This window comes from Passer domesticus, chromosome 22 (genome assembly GCF_036417665.1).
Source record: "Passer domesticus isolate bPasDom1 chromosome 22, bPasDom1.hap1, whole genome shotgun sequence".
NCBI classification, from domain to species: Eukaryota; Metazoa; Chordata; class Aves; order Passeriformes; family Passeridae; genus Passer; species Passer domesticus.
In genome coordinates, this window is record NC_087495.1 from 3,576,850 (window position 1) to 3,594,062 (window position 17,213).

At 39.4% G+C, this 17,213-nt stretch overlaps 1 protein-coding gene across 2 annotated transcripts in view; it reads left to right on the forward strand.

The window, feature by feature from the left end:
• PRDM2 (PR/SET domain 2) overlaps positions 1-17,213 on the forward strand; it is a 65,042-nt gene that overhangs the window by 26,149 nt on the left and 21,680 nt on the right. Inside the window, exons 1-2 of one of the 2 annotated variants that reach the window (XM_064396879.1) lie at positions 13,464-13,501; positions 16,722-16,832. In XM_064396879.1, the coding sequence (XP_064252949.1) occupies positions 16,814-16,832 (19 nt within the window). In that variant the 5' untranslated portion in view covers positions 13,464-13,501; positions 16,722-16,813. Of the gene's footprint in view, positions 1-13,463; positions 13,502-16,721; positions 16,833-17,213 lie in introns of those variants that run through there. The other variant, XM_064396877.1, reaches the window with a different exon arrangement.

The following is a 17,213-nucleotide window of genomic DNA, read 5'->3' on the forward strand; positions in this document are numbered from 1 at the left end:
TACCTTAGGAATGACTAGAGAAGACATTGTTTGAGAGGTGTATTATGATTTAGTGGTACACACCATCAGTTAGTAGATAAAATAATAACTACTCCTAAATCTCTGTCACTGATTTAGTGATACAGACCATGCAGTTAGTAGATAAAACTCCTAATTATTCTGTATTCAGTAAAACAAACATCCTTTTGAATTTTTAAAGCATCTTAGGTCTTATGCTTGAACAGTTTAGCTATTTCTCATTTGCCAGATAACCTTGTTCCTGCCGTCTGTGTCACGAGCCCTTGGCAGAGGAGGTGACCATTCCTGGTGATAAAATGGGCTGTTTTACCCAGTCACTCAGGGCTCTCACTGCTGTGACCTGTTCCTGGGGCAGGAGGAGTCCTGTCTCTGGGAGAAGGACAGGATGCTCTGTGCTGAGCAGAGGCAGAGCAGGCTGGGGCGGGCTGTGGGTGAGCCAGGGCTGCCCAGGCTGGGCACACACAGTGCCCGTGGAGCCCTGGCCTTGGGCTGCCCTGTGGGCAGTGATCCCTGACACAAGGACCATCATCTCCTTTGGGTGGATCCAGGATGGCACCTGGCATTTCCTCCAGGTCCCCATCTCCCTCCTGCATATTTTTGGGTTTGTGTTCTGCTTTCAGAGTGCTTTATAGTCCCCAGGTGTCCGTGTTTGATGGCTCCTGCCTGGCTTGGCCATAGCTTTTCTTAGCTGGAATAAATCTACATCTTCCTTCTACTGTGCACAGCAGCTCAGGAATCCTGGAGGAAAAAGGCAGTCACTGCATTTATTTTCATATGTTGGAGCACTGTGTGGTGTTCCTGAGGTGCATTTGAGATGTAGGAAGAAATTTAGTGGTATAACAAGGTATTGAGAGGGATGGGAATGCACCCCTCCAAAAAGGAAAACCTGGTGAACTGGAGCTGGGTACCATCACAGATTTCTATCAGAGCCAAGCTGTTACTGCTGCCTTAACTACACAGTTCAGAGCCAGCAGCTGCCAGTGCATGGCCAACAGTACCTGAGATTAGGTTTTTTTGTTTCTTTTGCATTTTCCAAAATTCTATTTTGTTAAATGTTTATCATTGTTTCTCTCAGGTTGCAGTTAATGTGCTGCCTGCCAGGCTTGTAGGGAAATGTGCTCAAATGCATTAGCACAAGAGCTTTCATTAATTCTCCTTCTAAGGAAATTAAAAAGAGAACAGCTTGAGTTCACTTTGCAAGCTGGATTCATATGTCCTTGAGAGAAGTAGTGTGGATTTTTATTGTGTCATCCAGGTGTTTCTTCCTTTTCCTATGACAGGAATAATTTGTAGCAGTGGGCAGTAACATCAACAGAGTGTTTCCTTTAGAGCACTTGGAGCCTCTGGCTTCAGACTGTCTTTCTGGAAAAAAGTAACTTTTCAGTAGCTAGAGTATTTCTTTTAAGGAAAAGATGGTCATTAATGGATTGTCATACATAAAGATATCCAGTGTTTTTCTCAGGCTGCAGTCTGCTTTAAGGTGCTGCATAGGCTCCAGAGTGTGATCAAACAAGGCTAAAATCTCATTTCTGTTGTGGATTATGTGGCAGATCAAAAGTCTGCTTTTGAAGGAAGAAAGATCCTGATGTTACTGAGGATGAAAGCTTGTCTCGCTACATGCCTGGGAGTAATTCCTCTAAAGCAGCCTTTTGGGGGGGAGAAGAGGACAGTGTTTTCTGTTTCCTGTGCTTGTTTGTGTCTCTGGAGGTGCTCTGGCCCTCGCTGTGTTCCCCTCACGCCCAGCAGGCCTGGGGCTCCTCACTGGGAGCTGCACTGGTGCCATCAGGCTCTTGATGGGGGGAAAAACTTCAATTTCATTCTTCCAGAAGCATATGCTGCATAATGCAGCTGGAGAGGGTTGTGAAACCAAATGACCTCTCAGCCACAGTTGTGTCAACTCCTGAAATATTTTGCTATTGTGGTGCAGGCAGAGCACCTGCACCAGGGTCACCTGTGTGTCACCTGTGTCATGGGCAGCCCCTGGTGATTGTTCAGTGTGGTTGAAAATCTCAAACCATTGCTAATAAATCTTTAAAGCTTTGTTACCTTAAATGGTTCTATTAGTAATGTTGCTGCTTCCCATAGTTCTTACTGGGCTTCAGGCAGAACATGAACTGTGGGGGTGCTTGTAATAACTAACAGTGGCCCAGAGGCAGTGAGGTGAAGGTGGGTGAATTAAGAATCAGTTATTGGCTGTTACAAATAATTCTTGTGCCTTGGTTTATATCAGGCTGAATGCAAAGTGCAACTTCTGCTTCCCACATGTAAATAAACTCTTGTCATCCTAAAAGTTACAGTGTTTTTTCTCTTGTCTGAAAGTGTGACTGTTGCTGAAACAGTGTCACATTGCTGCTGGGGAGCAGGAACGTGTAGGGATGAAATGAGCAGGTTAAATTCTGTGATAGTAGAAATCCTTGCAGTTATTCTTTTTTTGTTAATAATTTCTGAGGCATTGTCATGTAGTTCCAAAGAATCAGCTGTATGTGAGAGTGCCATAAATATGCATCTGTTTATAAAAGGTAGGCCTTGGATTGCCATCTGGATGTCATCCCAAATGGAAATCATGGTCAAATAGTGCTGTGATTGTCTGCTTTTTTAAGTTACACAAATTTATTAGGTTTGTACTTGGGCTAAGTTTCAAAGTTTGTTTCTAAACAGAAAAGAGCTTGTGAGAAAAATGATTTTGTATGAGTTGGAATGTAGCTTATAGAAGGATGTGTAAGTTGTGCATTTATAGCAAGGATATCATGAAATGATATTGTTATCTAAGCTCTATTTCCAATAAATGTAATGAAAAACTCAGATGGGAGCTCAAGGCTTCAAAATTACCTAACCAATGACTGGGAAAAGACAAGGGAGGAAGGAAGAACTTATCAAGCTCATCTGGAACAAAGTCTTAAAATGGAATTGACTTTGATTTCCCCACATCACATTGATTTGCAATAAAGTTTATACACCTCCAGTTCAGAAGCACCATTTGGGATGTCAGGGGGCCATATCTCTCCTAGAAGCATCTGTCTGGAGAGTAACTCATACATTTGAGGTCTTCTAAGCAGTGCAAGTTTTCTTTTAACCCCCATAAATGGGGGCCTTTGAAAGGGAAACTTGTGTTACTTTAAATTTCCATCTTCACCTCTCCAGCAGTGCCCCCAGTTCCTAGGACAGCTGCTCTGTGCTTGCAGAACAGCCAAGTGAAATTGGTGTCACTCATTCCAGCCTGTGGATTTAAGAATGGGAGAAAATAAGACTTCATTTCAGGAATTAAAAAAATTAATTACCTGTATTTAAGAAAATAAAAGAATTCATCCCTGTGTTGGCCCCTTAAACTCTGTGTTTCTAAGTATAAACTTTTGGAAGTACTGCAAGCACCTTGCACACACTGTTACTTTATCTCTGTGGGGTTTTTGTGTTTGACTTAAAATAACAATCTGGCCTTCATGGTTGTTACAAGTTGTATTTCCAGCCACTAAGTTAGTTGCTTAAAGCAGATGTGTGTAGTTACCTAACAGAATAGAATAAAAGTTCTTTGGTTGTTTGGTAACTCCGATTCTAAAGCATTCTGTATTTTTTTCATACTTTTGCATTTTTAGTCACACTTCCTTAGACTGCTTTTCTCAAGTTAAAAAAGTAAAATATATCTAGACCACAGTTGTGGCGTTTCCCAGCAAATCTGGTGATGCTGTATTCAGTTACATAATCCTCAGTGGGAAGTGAAATAAGGCACCAGGCAGCTTTCTATTATTAATCAATTTTTTTCTGTCAGTTGATCAGGATTGGCTTTGAGGAAGGAGTGACCTGGAAGAAAAGCTTGATATTTCACTGCTATTTTTAAAAAATAATCTGCTGCATTTGGAAATTATTCTCCTTCGTGCTTAGTAAATACTGTTTTGATTTTCCTGAAAAGAAGTTACTCAGTTGCTATTGAAATACTGCTTTCCTTGCAGAAATATTTATTGTATTGGGATTTTCCAAGACTTTCTTAGACCATTTTCTTCTGACTCATAGAATTGTTTAAACACTTCTGTGTAGAAGATGTGGAGAAAATTTGGTGATTGCTTTTTTAGGGAAGAGCTTTGAGATAGTTTTGGAGGATTTGTTCCAAAATAGGAAGGGGATGAATTGCTGCACAGTAGAATAGGTGCTGTTTTCCAGGGAGAAACAGGTACTTTTGTTTTCTATTCCTTCAATTATTCAGTGATTTAGACTTGACCTGTTGCTTATAGAATATAAGAGAACAAACTCAGTGAGCTTCTGACTGCCTCACATCCCAGTAAATCTGGGTGACTTCTGCTCACATAATAATATCCTTTCTTGAATAATCCTTTCTTGAATTGCTTTGTGTTCCCTCCCATTAAGCCAAGCCTTCAGTGTTGCTCTTTCTGTGGTTTCCTGACCCTCCTGTGCAATCTCCCCCTTTGGTGTTTGTTTCCCAATTGGAGGTTCTGGGGATTAGTGGATGCAAGTGGATTTTCAGTGTATTTTTCTTTTATTTGCCTCCTGCTTGAACCATCTTTTTATTTAGGGAGGACTTTAATTTCTTGTAGTAAGAATCTTGTGTTGCTCTTAATAATTTCTGTTGCCTTTCTTTGGATTTTTTTTAATGCATCACCTTTTCAAAACCATTTGATCAGAATTAATGTGAATAATATTGTATCATTAACTGTACTGAACTTTTTTATTGCACTTTACCATAATTTTGCATTGACCATTTATTTTACTTGCATTATTTACAGGGAATGTCTTATACTGAGGTGTTACCTGCAGATGCCCCGTGTAATTTATTATGCAGTGGTGAACAAGCACATTTAACTTCACTTCAGGAGTGTGCACACAAAGTTTTGGTAGCTGGTTTATTCACTGAAGACATGCAGGCTCCATTTGAGTGTGTTGCTGGAGCTCTTTTCTTTAATTGAAGGTAACTTGTGTTTGTCAGCTCTCTGAAGATTCTCACATTGCTGCATTACAAACCTGCAAAATAGCAAAGAAAGTTTCTATTTTCTTTATTAACTGTTTTGTATATTTTTCAAATGAAAGAAAAGGAAAACCATTTGTAAGACTAGAGTCTATTTATTTTTTTAAATCTGTCAATTTGTTTTGTCATTCCTGCCAAGAGCCTTACACAGATTGACAGGAATGACTGTTCTGAAGAACTCTACACTTGCTGTGTTGAGTTCCTCAAGGAAATGTTACAGCAGACTGATTTTCTGCCTGGGTTTATTACCAGTTATTGAAACAAGACTCAGTGGCATTTGTCGCTAAGAAATTAGGCAATGTCTGACCATTTTCTAGAAGTATTTACTTGCCTTTTATACACTTTTCCCCTGGAAAATCACAATATTTATTTGGATCACCAGTGCCTGGGAGTTATTTAGGATGAAGCTTTCTGAGCACTTAGGAGCTTACCAGCTGTTAAGAGTTAATTCTGTTGTTACACTTTGTTAGCAGAATTCTGTGAGAGCTTTTGATTGACTATGATTAATGCTGCAGAACTTCAGAGAGGCACTGTTATTAATGTGCTGATTGACATAAAATTATTCTAGTGAGACTATTATAATAGCTGAAAATCCATCATCTTGATTATTATTGCTGCAAAATGCCATGGAAATGAGTAGTCAGCTATACATTATTCTAACTCTTGTTGAGAGTCAGATGCCTCACTCGAGTCTCCTCAGATACAGATCTCGTTTTGTTTGGCAGTCCATCAGAAACAATGTGACTGTTGAATGGGATAGGCCTCCTGTTTGTAAAAGTGACTTGATTCATATGAATTTGGGAGCATTTTCTCACCATTATTCAGGGCTGAGTCCAATGCAAACTTCCCCGTGTTGCTGCCAGTAAAACTTCAGACTGAGCTGTGGGTAAAGCAGCCCAGTGCAGTGATAGCTGCCCTGTCCAGCTGGGGATTGGGATCACAATGTTCAAACAGCACCTTTGCCATAGTTGGATCCTCAGCCAGGTCTTGAGAGGTGCCTTGGGCTTTTCCCAAGGAGTAGGTTTTACAAATGGCAGTGAGTTGAGGAAAAAATGGACTTTCTGCAAAGTGTTCCCTTTCAAGCTGCAGGTACAGAGCAGCGAGTCCAGTGTTTCTGATCTTACAGACCCTTGTCAGGGATTGCAAAAGCAAAGTGGACTTTGTGCTGAAGCTTAGCTCACAGCTCAAATCCTGAACTGTTGGGTGTCACCCTCTGCTCTCCCCACTCAGATACCAGAGCTGGTTTTATTTTCTGGTTCCTTACCTGCTTATTAAATTGTCCAAGTTCTGTTACAGGGACATTTTATTTCTGTGGTCTGTTTTAGTTGATGTTTTGTACTATAAACAGGTGTGTGCAAAAAACTTCTAGTTTTAATCCATTTAGGTCACATTGGACTTTCATCTTGCACGTAGCAGTTAACTGAGCAGAAGACAAGTACATTTGTGCTCTGAGATTTGTTTTCACTGATTGAAAAATGGAAGAAGTTGCTGTTCCGTGTAATAACTTCATGAGCCTGTGACCTTTCTTGCTGTCACAAATTAAGCACATAGCAACTTGCTCTTGTCTGGTTTGGGGCATATTATAAATTTAGAACTTCTGTTGTTGGTCTTGTTAACATGAGCACCAACTGTTGCTGTTGTCCTGTAGCACAGTCCTTTTGAGAAATGGACTGATTGGGCAACTGGAGGATTACAGTTCCTTTGGAAATAGAATTCAGTGTATCTCATGTTATCAGAGAAGGCTGACAAGCGTTTCTCTAAGAAAGTATCAGTGGGCTGTGCCTGAAATGAATGAAGCATTTGTTTCACCAAGGAATTGAAGCAAATCTTCCACAATTTCCCAGCAGATAAAAACAAATTGGTGACTATATTGTACATTAAAATGATGAGTTTACATAGTAATATTTATCCTCATTTATCTACTTCTGTAAAGGACCTGCTGTGATATTCTGCCATGTGACCTTGGGTTGGTCACTCTGAAGCTGGAAGGAGATGAGTCTTTCCAAATTTAACAGATACAGAGAAGCGAGTTTTCATGCTGCATATGTTTTGACAGGAGCTGGTTATTAACAATTAATGTTCTTTGTTGGAGACCCAGTTGAGAAGATGCTGTAATATTTTTAATGGGGACTGGTAGAAAACCACTGCATGCCTACCAGTACTGAAGAAGGTTATACTGAAGAAATATAATAAGGTTAAAGGAAAGAAATTTGTAAATGGATGTCAAAGAGTGGGTGAAATACATTGTAAAACACAGAGGGGTGATTTTACTGGGAGTACTTGGAGAAAGATTTTTAAGAAGTGCCATGTTGCAGATGTGGTAAACATAAATGACATGACAAATTTGAATAAAATGAATAACAGAACAAATCTGAGTGACTGGCAATGAAAACATTGAGTGTGACCATGTGCAGTTGTGAGGGGTTTAATTTCATCCACGGGAGTTTAGCACGGTGGCAGCACTGTCCAGATCCTGCCTCTGTGAGAGGCTTTGCTCTTGTTTCCTCAGCAGTGGGGACTCCTGTTACAGTAATCCTGGGGCTCCTGCTGGACACAAAGGCTGCCCTGTTCCTGGGGATTGTGGCCTTGGTACAGCTGTGCTCTCCAGGCAAAGGCAGCGCCCCTCTTCAGGGAAATGTTTGCATCGTGGTTTGGGTTTGGTTTTCCATGCAGTGACAGCTTTTCATTGTGGCATAGAGAGGCCAAATTGCTCTGGATAGCAAGACACACCTTGATCAGCTGTGTGAGAAGGGCTTTTGGGTCTGCAGTGGACTCAAACCTCCTTTTTTCCTATTCTTTTTTTTTTTTTAATGTCATTTATTTGTGTGATAGCTGCTGGATTGGAACATACCTGGTTTGTCAAAGAGCAGAATGGAATGGCAGGTAAAGGCCTGAGTAGATACTTTGGAAGATAACTTAGCTAAAACCACAGATATTTCTGATGTAATCCTCTCAAATGTTCAGTGATCCAAATAGGGCCATGACAAATATTTTGGTTTTTTTTTACAGATGAAGGCAGACTGATCCAGTAGTGCTCCTTTTAAACTTGCTGGTACAAGTAGTTAGTGAGGGCCTTCATTTGTATTACCTTTAAATGCTGCTGTCAATATAGGTGGTATTTCTAATTATCTGAGAGTAACTTCATTTCCCAAACATTTTGGAGCAAGCTCTAGTGACTGCAAGCAACATTTTCTGTGCTTAGATAAAAGCTCTGATTGGTTAAAGCAGAGATTTAAATTTAGACATTGTCTGTATTAAATACACAGTTTGGGTGCTCTATTTTTAACTGAATTTTAAATAAAAACTGGCTAAATATAGAGAACAGTTATTTCTGGAAAGTGTGTGTGCCAGCTGACATTTCTTTTGCTGCTGCTTTTGTCTTAATACTTAGCAAAACAAAAGCTCATGGAGTAGAAGTACAGAGAAGAATTTTCATCGTGTTTTCTGTCCTGGGCTGGCTGTGGCAGCCATGGAGCAACTTGCTAGGAATTTGTAGTGAATGGGGGGAGGCTTTGTGGTTAGGGAGGGTGGGAGGCAGGAATATACCAGGAGTTGGAGTGATTGAGGAAGTCTAGAGCAAGTCTGGTCCCAAATTTTGTCCCTTTTCTACTGTATTAGAAATATTGGCATAAGGGCAGAAATAACATTTCCAAATCTTGCTAGGATAAAAGCTCTACATTTAATTATTTATACTTAATTATTCCATCACAGCTCTTGTGTGGGTTAAAATTGCATGGGATTAAACCCTTGTTTGCCATGCCTTGTAATTGTTGGGTGACATTCTGTACTACTTAAGTCATTAAAGTAAGTCTTATAAACTTAAGACTTCCTGGGATATGCACTCAGGTTAGTCAGAAGGTGCTGGGGATTGGAATGAGATGCTGCAAGAGTGGATGACATGCTCTGACAGTATAAACTGGTTTTGTCTCTTATCTGGTACAGAGTTATGGTACATAATTTGATTTACAGAAGGTAACTGGTATGAAGAAGACTGGAGATAGCTCACAGTTCAGCTCCTAGGGGTTGGTGTAATACCACACATCTAACACAGGCTTCCCACTCAGAATTTTTCACCAGTTTTTTAAAATCTGTTTATCTGAAATTCGTGAACAGTGCCAAATTTTCTGGTCTCACAAACTCTAAATGGCAATATATTCCCTTCTGCTTCTTACAAACTCTTGGGTCATTTCTTCCTCTTGGCATGGCACACCTATGGTGTCATCCTCACATTTCTTCTACTGACTACCATAACTGCAGAAGTTTCTGATGAGACACAGTAACATGATCTTCAGTGCTATCATTAAAGTGGAGACTTTGCCAAACATTTGCAGAAATTGGTGTTTTAAATAGCCCAGCTCAGAATTTTCTTATGCTTTCCATGGCAACAAGTTCATCTGTTATGCAAATGTCACGTTAACAGTCTCTGTCAGTGCATGGCTCAGTTTCTTTCTTGCAAAGAAGAGTGCATTTAGTGCTTGGTACAAATAGTTCCATGCACAGTTTGGAGCATGTACCTCTGTCTTCATGTGTCCTGAAACACCTCAAGGTGTTCATCACCCCTTTTATATTGTGGTTGGAAAATGCAGTGATTAAAATGTGCTCTTTGTGAGTGAAGTGATGGTTAATGGGCAGCATCAGGCTTATACAACAGGCACTTTGGTATTAATAGAATTGCTGTGAGGTTTGGCTTCCTCTTTCTCCTGCTCCTACTGGGTAAGCTTGAAAGTGTCTTTTTATGGAAGAGATACAAGTTCTGCTGGAAAAAATTACAGAGAAACCTTTGCTCACTGCATTTGCCCATAATCTGTAGATAATTCACAAGACTTTTCCACTTTTTCTGTACCATAGAGCTGTATGCTTCCTCTCCAGCTTTAATATTTTTTTATTCATTAGGTCTGGGCAGATTGATGGTACAGAACCATGATCTTCTGCAGCTCTGAAATATTCTTGTGGTTCTCAGGAGTTGGAGGTTAAAATTCTATTGTGGTTGTTTTTGTACACTGTGAAACAGCTCATGGCAGTTTTAGTGTTTCATTTGCTTAACAATACAAGTTATGCCTGCACAAAGCAGTTGTATCTGATAACTTTATAATGGTGTTGTAAGAAGTACACTCCACCAAATACTTACAATAATGACAGATTGAAGAAAACAGGGTAATAAAAGCTTTTACATTTTGCTTTTTTCTGCAGGTTTTCATACCTACCTGACAGCATTGTTGAAATAGGCCTCTTAATGATACCGTTTGTGGAGCCATTTACATTTAATTGACATCCCTTTTAATGAGGTGTTTCTTCTAAAAATTTATCTGTGGCTTGAATTTCACCCTTAGACTTGTTGGAATATGATTAAAAATGTGCTGACTTGGCCTCTAAAATGTTCATTTTTAGAAAGATTCGGTACTGAAAATGGAGGTTCTCCTGTGTATGTACCCACCAGTGCCTGGGATGATCTGTAGTGGGAAATGCTCCTAGTGCAGTGTATCTGTCTTACACTGACAGAGAAATAAAAATGAAAAGCTTTTTCTGGCTTGTGGGGAAAATTTACTCAAAAATTACCAGCAAAGGTGTTCTGTGGCAGCGCTGGAATTTCTGAGCCGAGGGCTCCTGGGAGCCCTGTGTTTGGGTTTTTAGCCTGTTTTGCTGCCAATACAAGGGTGTTTTTCTCCAGAGCACTTGGTAGGCAGCAGTTTCATTGTTGTTTCATTTTAACTTGGGATCTTTAGGGCTCCAAAGCCATTCCCTCCCCAGGTAATGAGTGTGTCTGTTCAGAGGTACTTGGGAGTTTCTCAGCTAAGCTTGCTGGAATCCTTTTAAAGCTCTACTTAACTGTAAGTACTTAAAAGGAGCTTTGATATATTGTTGTGTTAACAGTAATAGCGTGGAAGAAACTGATGTTACAACATTTAAGAAATGTTTGTTTAAATAAGATAGAATTGTTGAGGCTTTTCCTTTCAAGGTTGCAATCTTTTTATTCTTAGCCTAATACTAGGCTTTTTACTATTTTTACTCTTGCTTCCTTTTTCTCCAGTAATTTGCAGTGTGACATTTTGAACCTCAGCTATCCTAGATTACTTAAAACTTTGGCCAGCAATTTTAAAAAGATGCAATTAGCAGAGTCTAGGATGCTGTGAGTGAGACCCTGAGCCAGGTGCTGGGGCTGTAAGGCTGTAGGGACCCTGGGCTGTTTCCTCTGAAATGTGGCTCTTGGCTTAGATATTGGAATAAAATATTTGCATGCTTTGTGGGTTTGAGGTCATGTTTCTGGCAAATTTCTGTAATCCCCCTGGTTATATGAAAAATCCTCATATACATTCATTTTTTAATGCACATATATATCAGATATGTTGTGCTTACAAGCTTTCCCTAAATGCTGGGAGTTCTTGCCTGTCTCAGTGGCTCAGAGCAGCCTTTAACACACAGCTATTGTTGCCCTTTATTTAGCCAGGTGGTTTTTGATGTGTCTTTGCTGTGTGAGCAAGTGCTGGTAGAGAATAATGAAAGATTTCATGAATAGTGGAAGAACTAAAAAAAAAAAAAAAACAAACAACCAAACAAAAAGCAAAACAAAGAGTCTTAAATACACACAGAGAAACATATTTAAAGAACAGCCTTAGTATTCACATCTTAATAATGAAAATTTTTAATTAAACAGCATTTTTGGGTGCCTAATTAACTTACTATTTAATAAATTAAACTTTTTTAATATGTAAGGTCTTTAACACCCATGTGCTGTGCCATTCACAGCTGGACAGGATTCTAAGGAGTCACTGCAACATGTTTTTGCATTTTGTTGTACACCTCCAGCCAACACAACTTGGATTTAATTTTTTGAAGCAAGTTATGCTGTTCTTTTGGATGTAGCATTCTGTGTGTGAAAAAGGCATTCACGTGTTCTGGTCTCTGCAGAACAAACAACTACTCAGATTTTTACTGATGTCTGAAGGCTTAAGGAATTTATTTTGAAAAACATGACATCAACCAGCATTCTGGATGCAAGAACAGATGAATTCTGGTGCACAGCAAGCTGTTTCCCAAATTAAAATTCAAGTTGTTAAAAGTATGTTAAAATACATTAATCAAAAGAATATGGAAATGATAGTTAAGTTGTTTTCTGCTGAATTTTCCAATAGAATGTTTTAGTTGAATATTCACTTAATCTTTATTCCATTCTTTTTAATGCCAAAGTACTGGGTTTTTTTCAATAGGAGAAAATAATTAGAAGTTGTTTTTTAGAATAGTAGCAGCTATTGCATGGGATTAGTGCAGACTTTAATCTCAACCAGTTCCAAAGGGTTAACCAGTGAGTTTATGTTATTGCACTGTGATTCACAGCATGAAACTGTGTGGCATTGTCAGTGTAATGTGTCATTTTGTCTTTCCCCTTCAGCCACAGCCTTGCCAAGTGCTGCCCTTGTCTGTCCTCTAAGAATACTTTCCAGGGGGTCTCTGAGGGAACTTCTGCACTGTTTTCCAGGAGACTTGAGATTTGGGCAGGTTTCTGTGGTGCTTTTCAGAGAGCACTCTTGGGCAGGGTCTGGGTGTGTTACTGGGCTGCAGTCAGTTGTTGGCTTCAGATCTCAAAGAAGTAACAGTAATTTCAGTTCATACCAATTACTCTTTTCCCTTATTGACCCAAGAATTTTGGGAAGACAAATGTCCACATTCTGTATTTCTGTAAGAGATTGAAGCAGTGTTTGAGCTCAGGTGTGAATGTCCTTCTTACTTTATGATCTTAACTGTGAACATGTTTGGTGCTGCAGTTAAAGGTTATTAAAGACAATGGCATCTTGTACAGTTGAGCAATATTTAATTATAGAGTTCAGCTCCAAGTGTATGGAAAGACTGTGTTAAACATCTTCCCTCCTAGCTTCTGAGTATGCTTATTCCATCCCACCAGAAATAACTCTGTGGTTTAATAGTCCCATTAGTAGTTTGGTGAACAACAAAAGTCTGAGCCCAGCTAACTGTAGCTTCTTCAGAGGGTCTTGGTTTTATCAATAAAATGAAGTATGGGCAAATAAAGGTTACTTCTGTCTTACACTGTTACTCTGTTGTTATCTGAGCTGTTCCAAAATCACTGGGAGTACTGGTGACCTGGACACTGGCAGTAGCAAGAGTTCTCCTGTGCCTGTTGCCATGTCCTAAAGAGACTGTAAAGGTGTGAAGGCTGAGCTATCTTGCAGCAGAAGTGGAGAGAAGAGAAGAGAAAAAGGAACCCTATTGAAAGTTGCAAGACACATTGCAAATTGCAAGAATTCCTCTTTTGATCTTCATCACTACAGACAAGTTCCTACTTTCCATCTGTTTATTTCATTCATTTTCCTTTGCATCTTTCTTTTGCAATTCTTCTAAAGCACATACACACATATTAAGTTCTGCCCTTCATTTATTCTTTTGTCATTGTTTCCATTTCACTTTCCCTGTGTTTCATTCCTGTATCTTTCTTGTTTAGACCAAGTGGAGGATCCAGCTGGCCGTAGCAGCCATGTAGGACCCTTCAGGAACCTGATGGTAAGTGCCCGTGTGTACTTATACTCAGGCTTCCACCAGGTTCTGTGTTCAGAGGCATTTCCCCACTCCTGCAGGCTTCAGTTGGTTCCTGACCTCTGAAACAATAAGAAAACTAAGGGACAGGCCTTGGACTACTCATCGATACCCTTCATATCAGTAGTAGGTTGTGTTTTTATTGGAAATCTGCAGGAAGGAAATTATGCAAATCTTTCAGGTTTATATGGATTTTTAAAGCACTGTGAGAACTCATGAGAGAAAGTCTGTCAACAGCTGTTAAATATCTTCAAAAGTTTCTGAACTCCAGATATATGAAAGCTGGGAGAGCATATCAGTGAAGTATCACCTATTACTCTGTCCTTAAATTCTCTTCCTCGGCACGTGCTGTTGAATGGTCAGGACCATGAAATTGTGCATCTGTGACAGTCATTGTCGTGTTTCAGTGCAGTGAATTCTTTGAACCTTTTCAAAGAAAGCTGTGACCTAGAAGATGGACAAACTAAAGCCATCTGCAGTGGTTTGGTGTCTCTCATTGATACGTGTCAGAAATTGATCTGACGCATCTGAAATGTTGTATGTGCACAAGAAGTTTGTTCACTGTTCAGAGAAAAGGGCAAGTTGGGTGCTGGTGAGTCCTCTCTTCAAAGGCCAAGGACTTGAAACATCTCCAGCTGTATCATGGAGCGGGTTACATCATGAGCAAGTTGCATCTCTTTTTAGGACTGGCAGAACTTGCAAATAGTCTGTTTTCCATCAGTAGCCTAAGGTATGTGACTTAAGTACCTTGATTTTGTGTGAAAATCCTGCTATTGTAGTGATTTCTCAGATTATAATTGGATCTGAGGAACTATAAATTTTATATTCTCTAACTGGGTTACACTTGGAAGCATATCTGCATGCTTTAGACTTGGGATTTGTGTTGGTGCCTTTTCATACTTTACCTCACCCTTGAAAGAGCACAGTATATTGCCAATATTGTTAGAAAAAAGAATGAATTTGGTCTTGGTTTGGAGACTTAGACAGTAACCTGTTGTTATGCTGAAATTCAGGGCTACTGTAGAGTTAGATGCAGAACTGCCCTGTGATTTCATCTGCAATCCATTGGACACTGCACTGTGGGGGGAAAAAGTGTCTCTGAGCACGGGCCAGGTTTGGCAGGTGAAGGGACCTGTGCAGCAACCTGTTAATTCTTGTTTCCAGTCTCACCTGTCAAGAGAGATGAATCAAGAATTTTGTTGGTTGGTCAAGATACTGATAGTGGTCTTTAGATGATAAATGGCCTGCAAAAAATTTGAGAGTTCTTAGGGTTCTGGGAATTATGTATGATTTGTTAAGTCCCTCACAAGGTGTATTGTGATGCATGTTTGATTCCTAGGAATGTGCTGAAATCTTATATTTCCACTTTTTCTGTAGAAGTGGAACTGTTGGATTGTGTTACTGTACATTCCCAGAGAATTTCAAGTGACTTGGGAGATACTTCTGGAAACTTCTTTGATATCCTTCATACTCAGATCTTGGTAGTGTTGGTTGTAATTAGGAACATAAGAGGTGCTGATAATAAGAAAAATGGTGTTCAAATTGGACTTTCAGTAGCTTGTCACGTAAGGAAAGGTGTGCTTTAACTTTCTGAAGCCTATGTGAGCAACCAAGTATGTGCTAAATCTTCTGACAGTCACAGGTGTTCAATGTAAAAGCAAAATTGAATGTTGCATTGTTCAGTCAATCCAGGATTGGTCCTTTATGGCAGGTTAGACATGGGCATCATGACAATAATTGAGGATATTCAGAGAAAATTGCTAGTTCACTTGGGGAAGGATGTGTGTGTCATGTCCAAAGGTGACAAAAATTCAGTCTGAGTGACTATTGTCAGGTTATAAGACTAAAATCTGTCAAATTAGATAAGAAATTAAAAAATGTTTATTATAGACATAAACACATTGGAATTTGGGGACAGCTGTGAAATCTGAGCTTGTTGAGAGGAAATATAGATAATTATTTAGTTTGTTCAAATCAAAACAAGTGTTTCCTTTGAAAGCTGAGGCTGTCTGAGCTGTTCTCTTGGGGGGGTATGTGTACTTGGAACTTCCTGGAACAGAGGAGCATTTTTTAAAGGCATTTCAGTTTCTTGGCTCAGGATGTGAAAAATATTTTCAAGGGGTAAAAAGGAGGAGTTTGTTGACAGGATTGTGATGTGGAAGAATATGCTTCTAACCAGGAAATGGATTTAAGGCTGTGATGGACATTTCTGGTCAGAGGGAATGGGCAGTGTAGCATTTTGTGTGTTAGAGGGGGCAAAGGAGGAGTTTGGGTTGCTGCTTCTGGACAGTTCTTCCCAAGAGTTGTGTGTAGAACCCTGAGTTTCAGTGGTGTTTTCTGTATTCTGTGTGGAGAGTACAGTCTGTAATGAAGTGAAAGAAAAACTGTTGACTTTCATTTGTTATTACACACCCCAAATCATAATTTCTGTATGTTATAGGCCTGAATCTATAAGGTTAATGGCAAAAATTAGCAGTGCTTTGTAGTGGAGTGGAAAATGAAACTTCCAGTGTGTTTACATCTTACAGTACTGGTCAGCTCTTTTGTGTTCATCATCCTCTGCAACTAATACATGCTGCTTCTTCATTTTGCTAACTGAAGGTGGTAACATGAAAGTGGTGTTTGTGTCAGGACCCATCAAAATACCTTCAGTGTTTTCTGTTACCCAGTTCCATCTCATTTGGTTGCACTCCCTTTGCCCTGTTTGTCAGGCTCATGCTGCTTTCACTCTTCTCATGATGTTATTACTTCATTGTTTTTATCATAACTCTCCTCATCATTCAGAATGTTTGTACAACTAGAATAAACCTCTCTGGGTTTCTGTTTTGTAAGGTCTTCCAATTAACATGAGGATTAATAGTATATGAAGAGATTTTTCTATTTTCCATGTAATTCTGTGAGGTACAGGAATTTAGTGGCCATATTAAGGTATTGGTAACTGCATGATGTGAGCTGCTTAACCCTGGACAGGTAGTTTGTTCTTGCTTCAAAGTGAGGAAAGTATTACATGTCTGAAGTTTTGTACCTGAATGCTGTCTGTTCTCCTAATCAATCATTTGTATTCCACAGGAAAGCAGGGTCTCTACAGGACTTTGTTACGCTCCAAAGCTGAGGGTTTAAATCTGCCACTCCTATATGACAAATAAAAATTGTTAAGCACGAATAATAAATGTTTGTTTCCCACTAGGAAAGAAGAAGACTCAGGAAGGTAAAAACAAGGGAAAGAAGGCAGCAGACACTAAACAGAAAAAGACTGATTTGGATTCTACTTCTGCAGATATGAGGGATTCTAAAGAAGGTGAGTTCTCAAGTGTCTTATTTTTTCCTTCTATTTGTCTTTTTGAATCAAAGGATGCTTGTCATGTTTAGTACATTAGCAGGTTATCTTACTGTAGCAAAGTGAACATATTTGTATCATTTACCCCAATTGTTTTACTAGTTAGGAACTTGGCTATTAGAAACGTGTCATTAAATCTACAACTCTGACCACAGGAAAAACTCATGCTGCAAAATTGAGACATAAACCCAAACTCCTTACAAGATAATAGCAGAGCAAAATCCTTATACTAGTGCCTTTGGAGCTTAGTTTCATGGTCATTATTTATTGCTAATTAACAAAGTCAGTACCAAGGGGGAAAAATACAGTATTAATTCTTTTGACCCATAACTCTTCCATCCC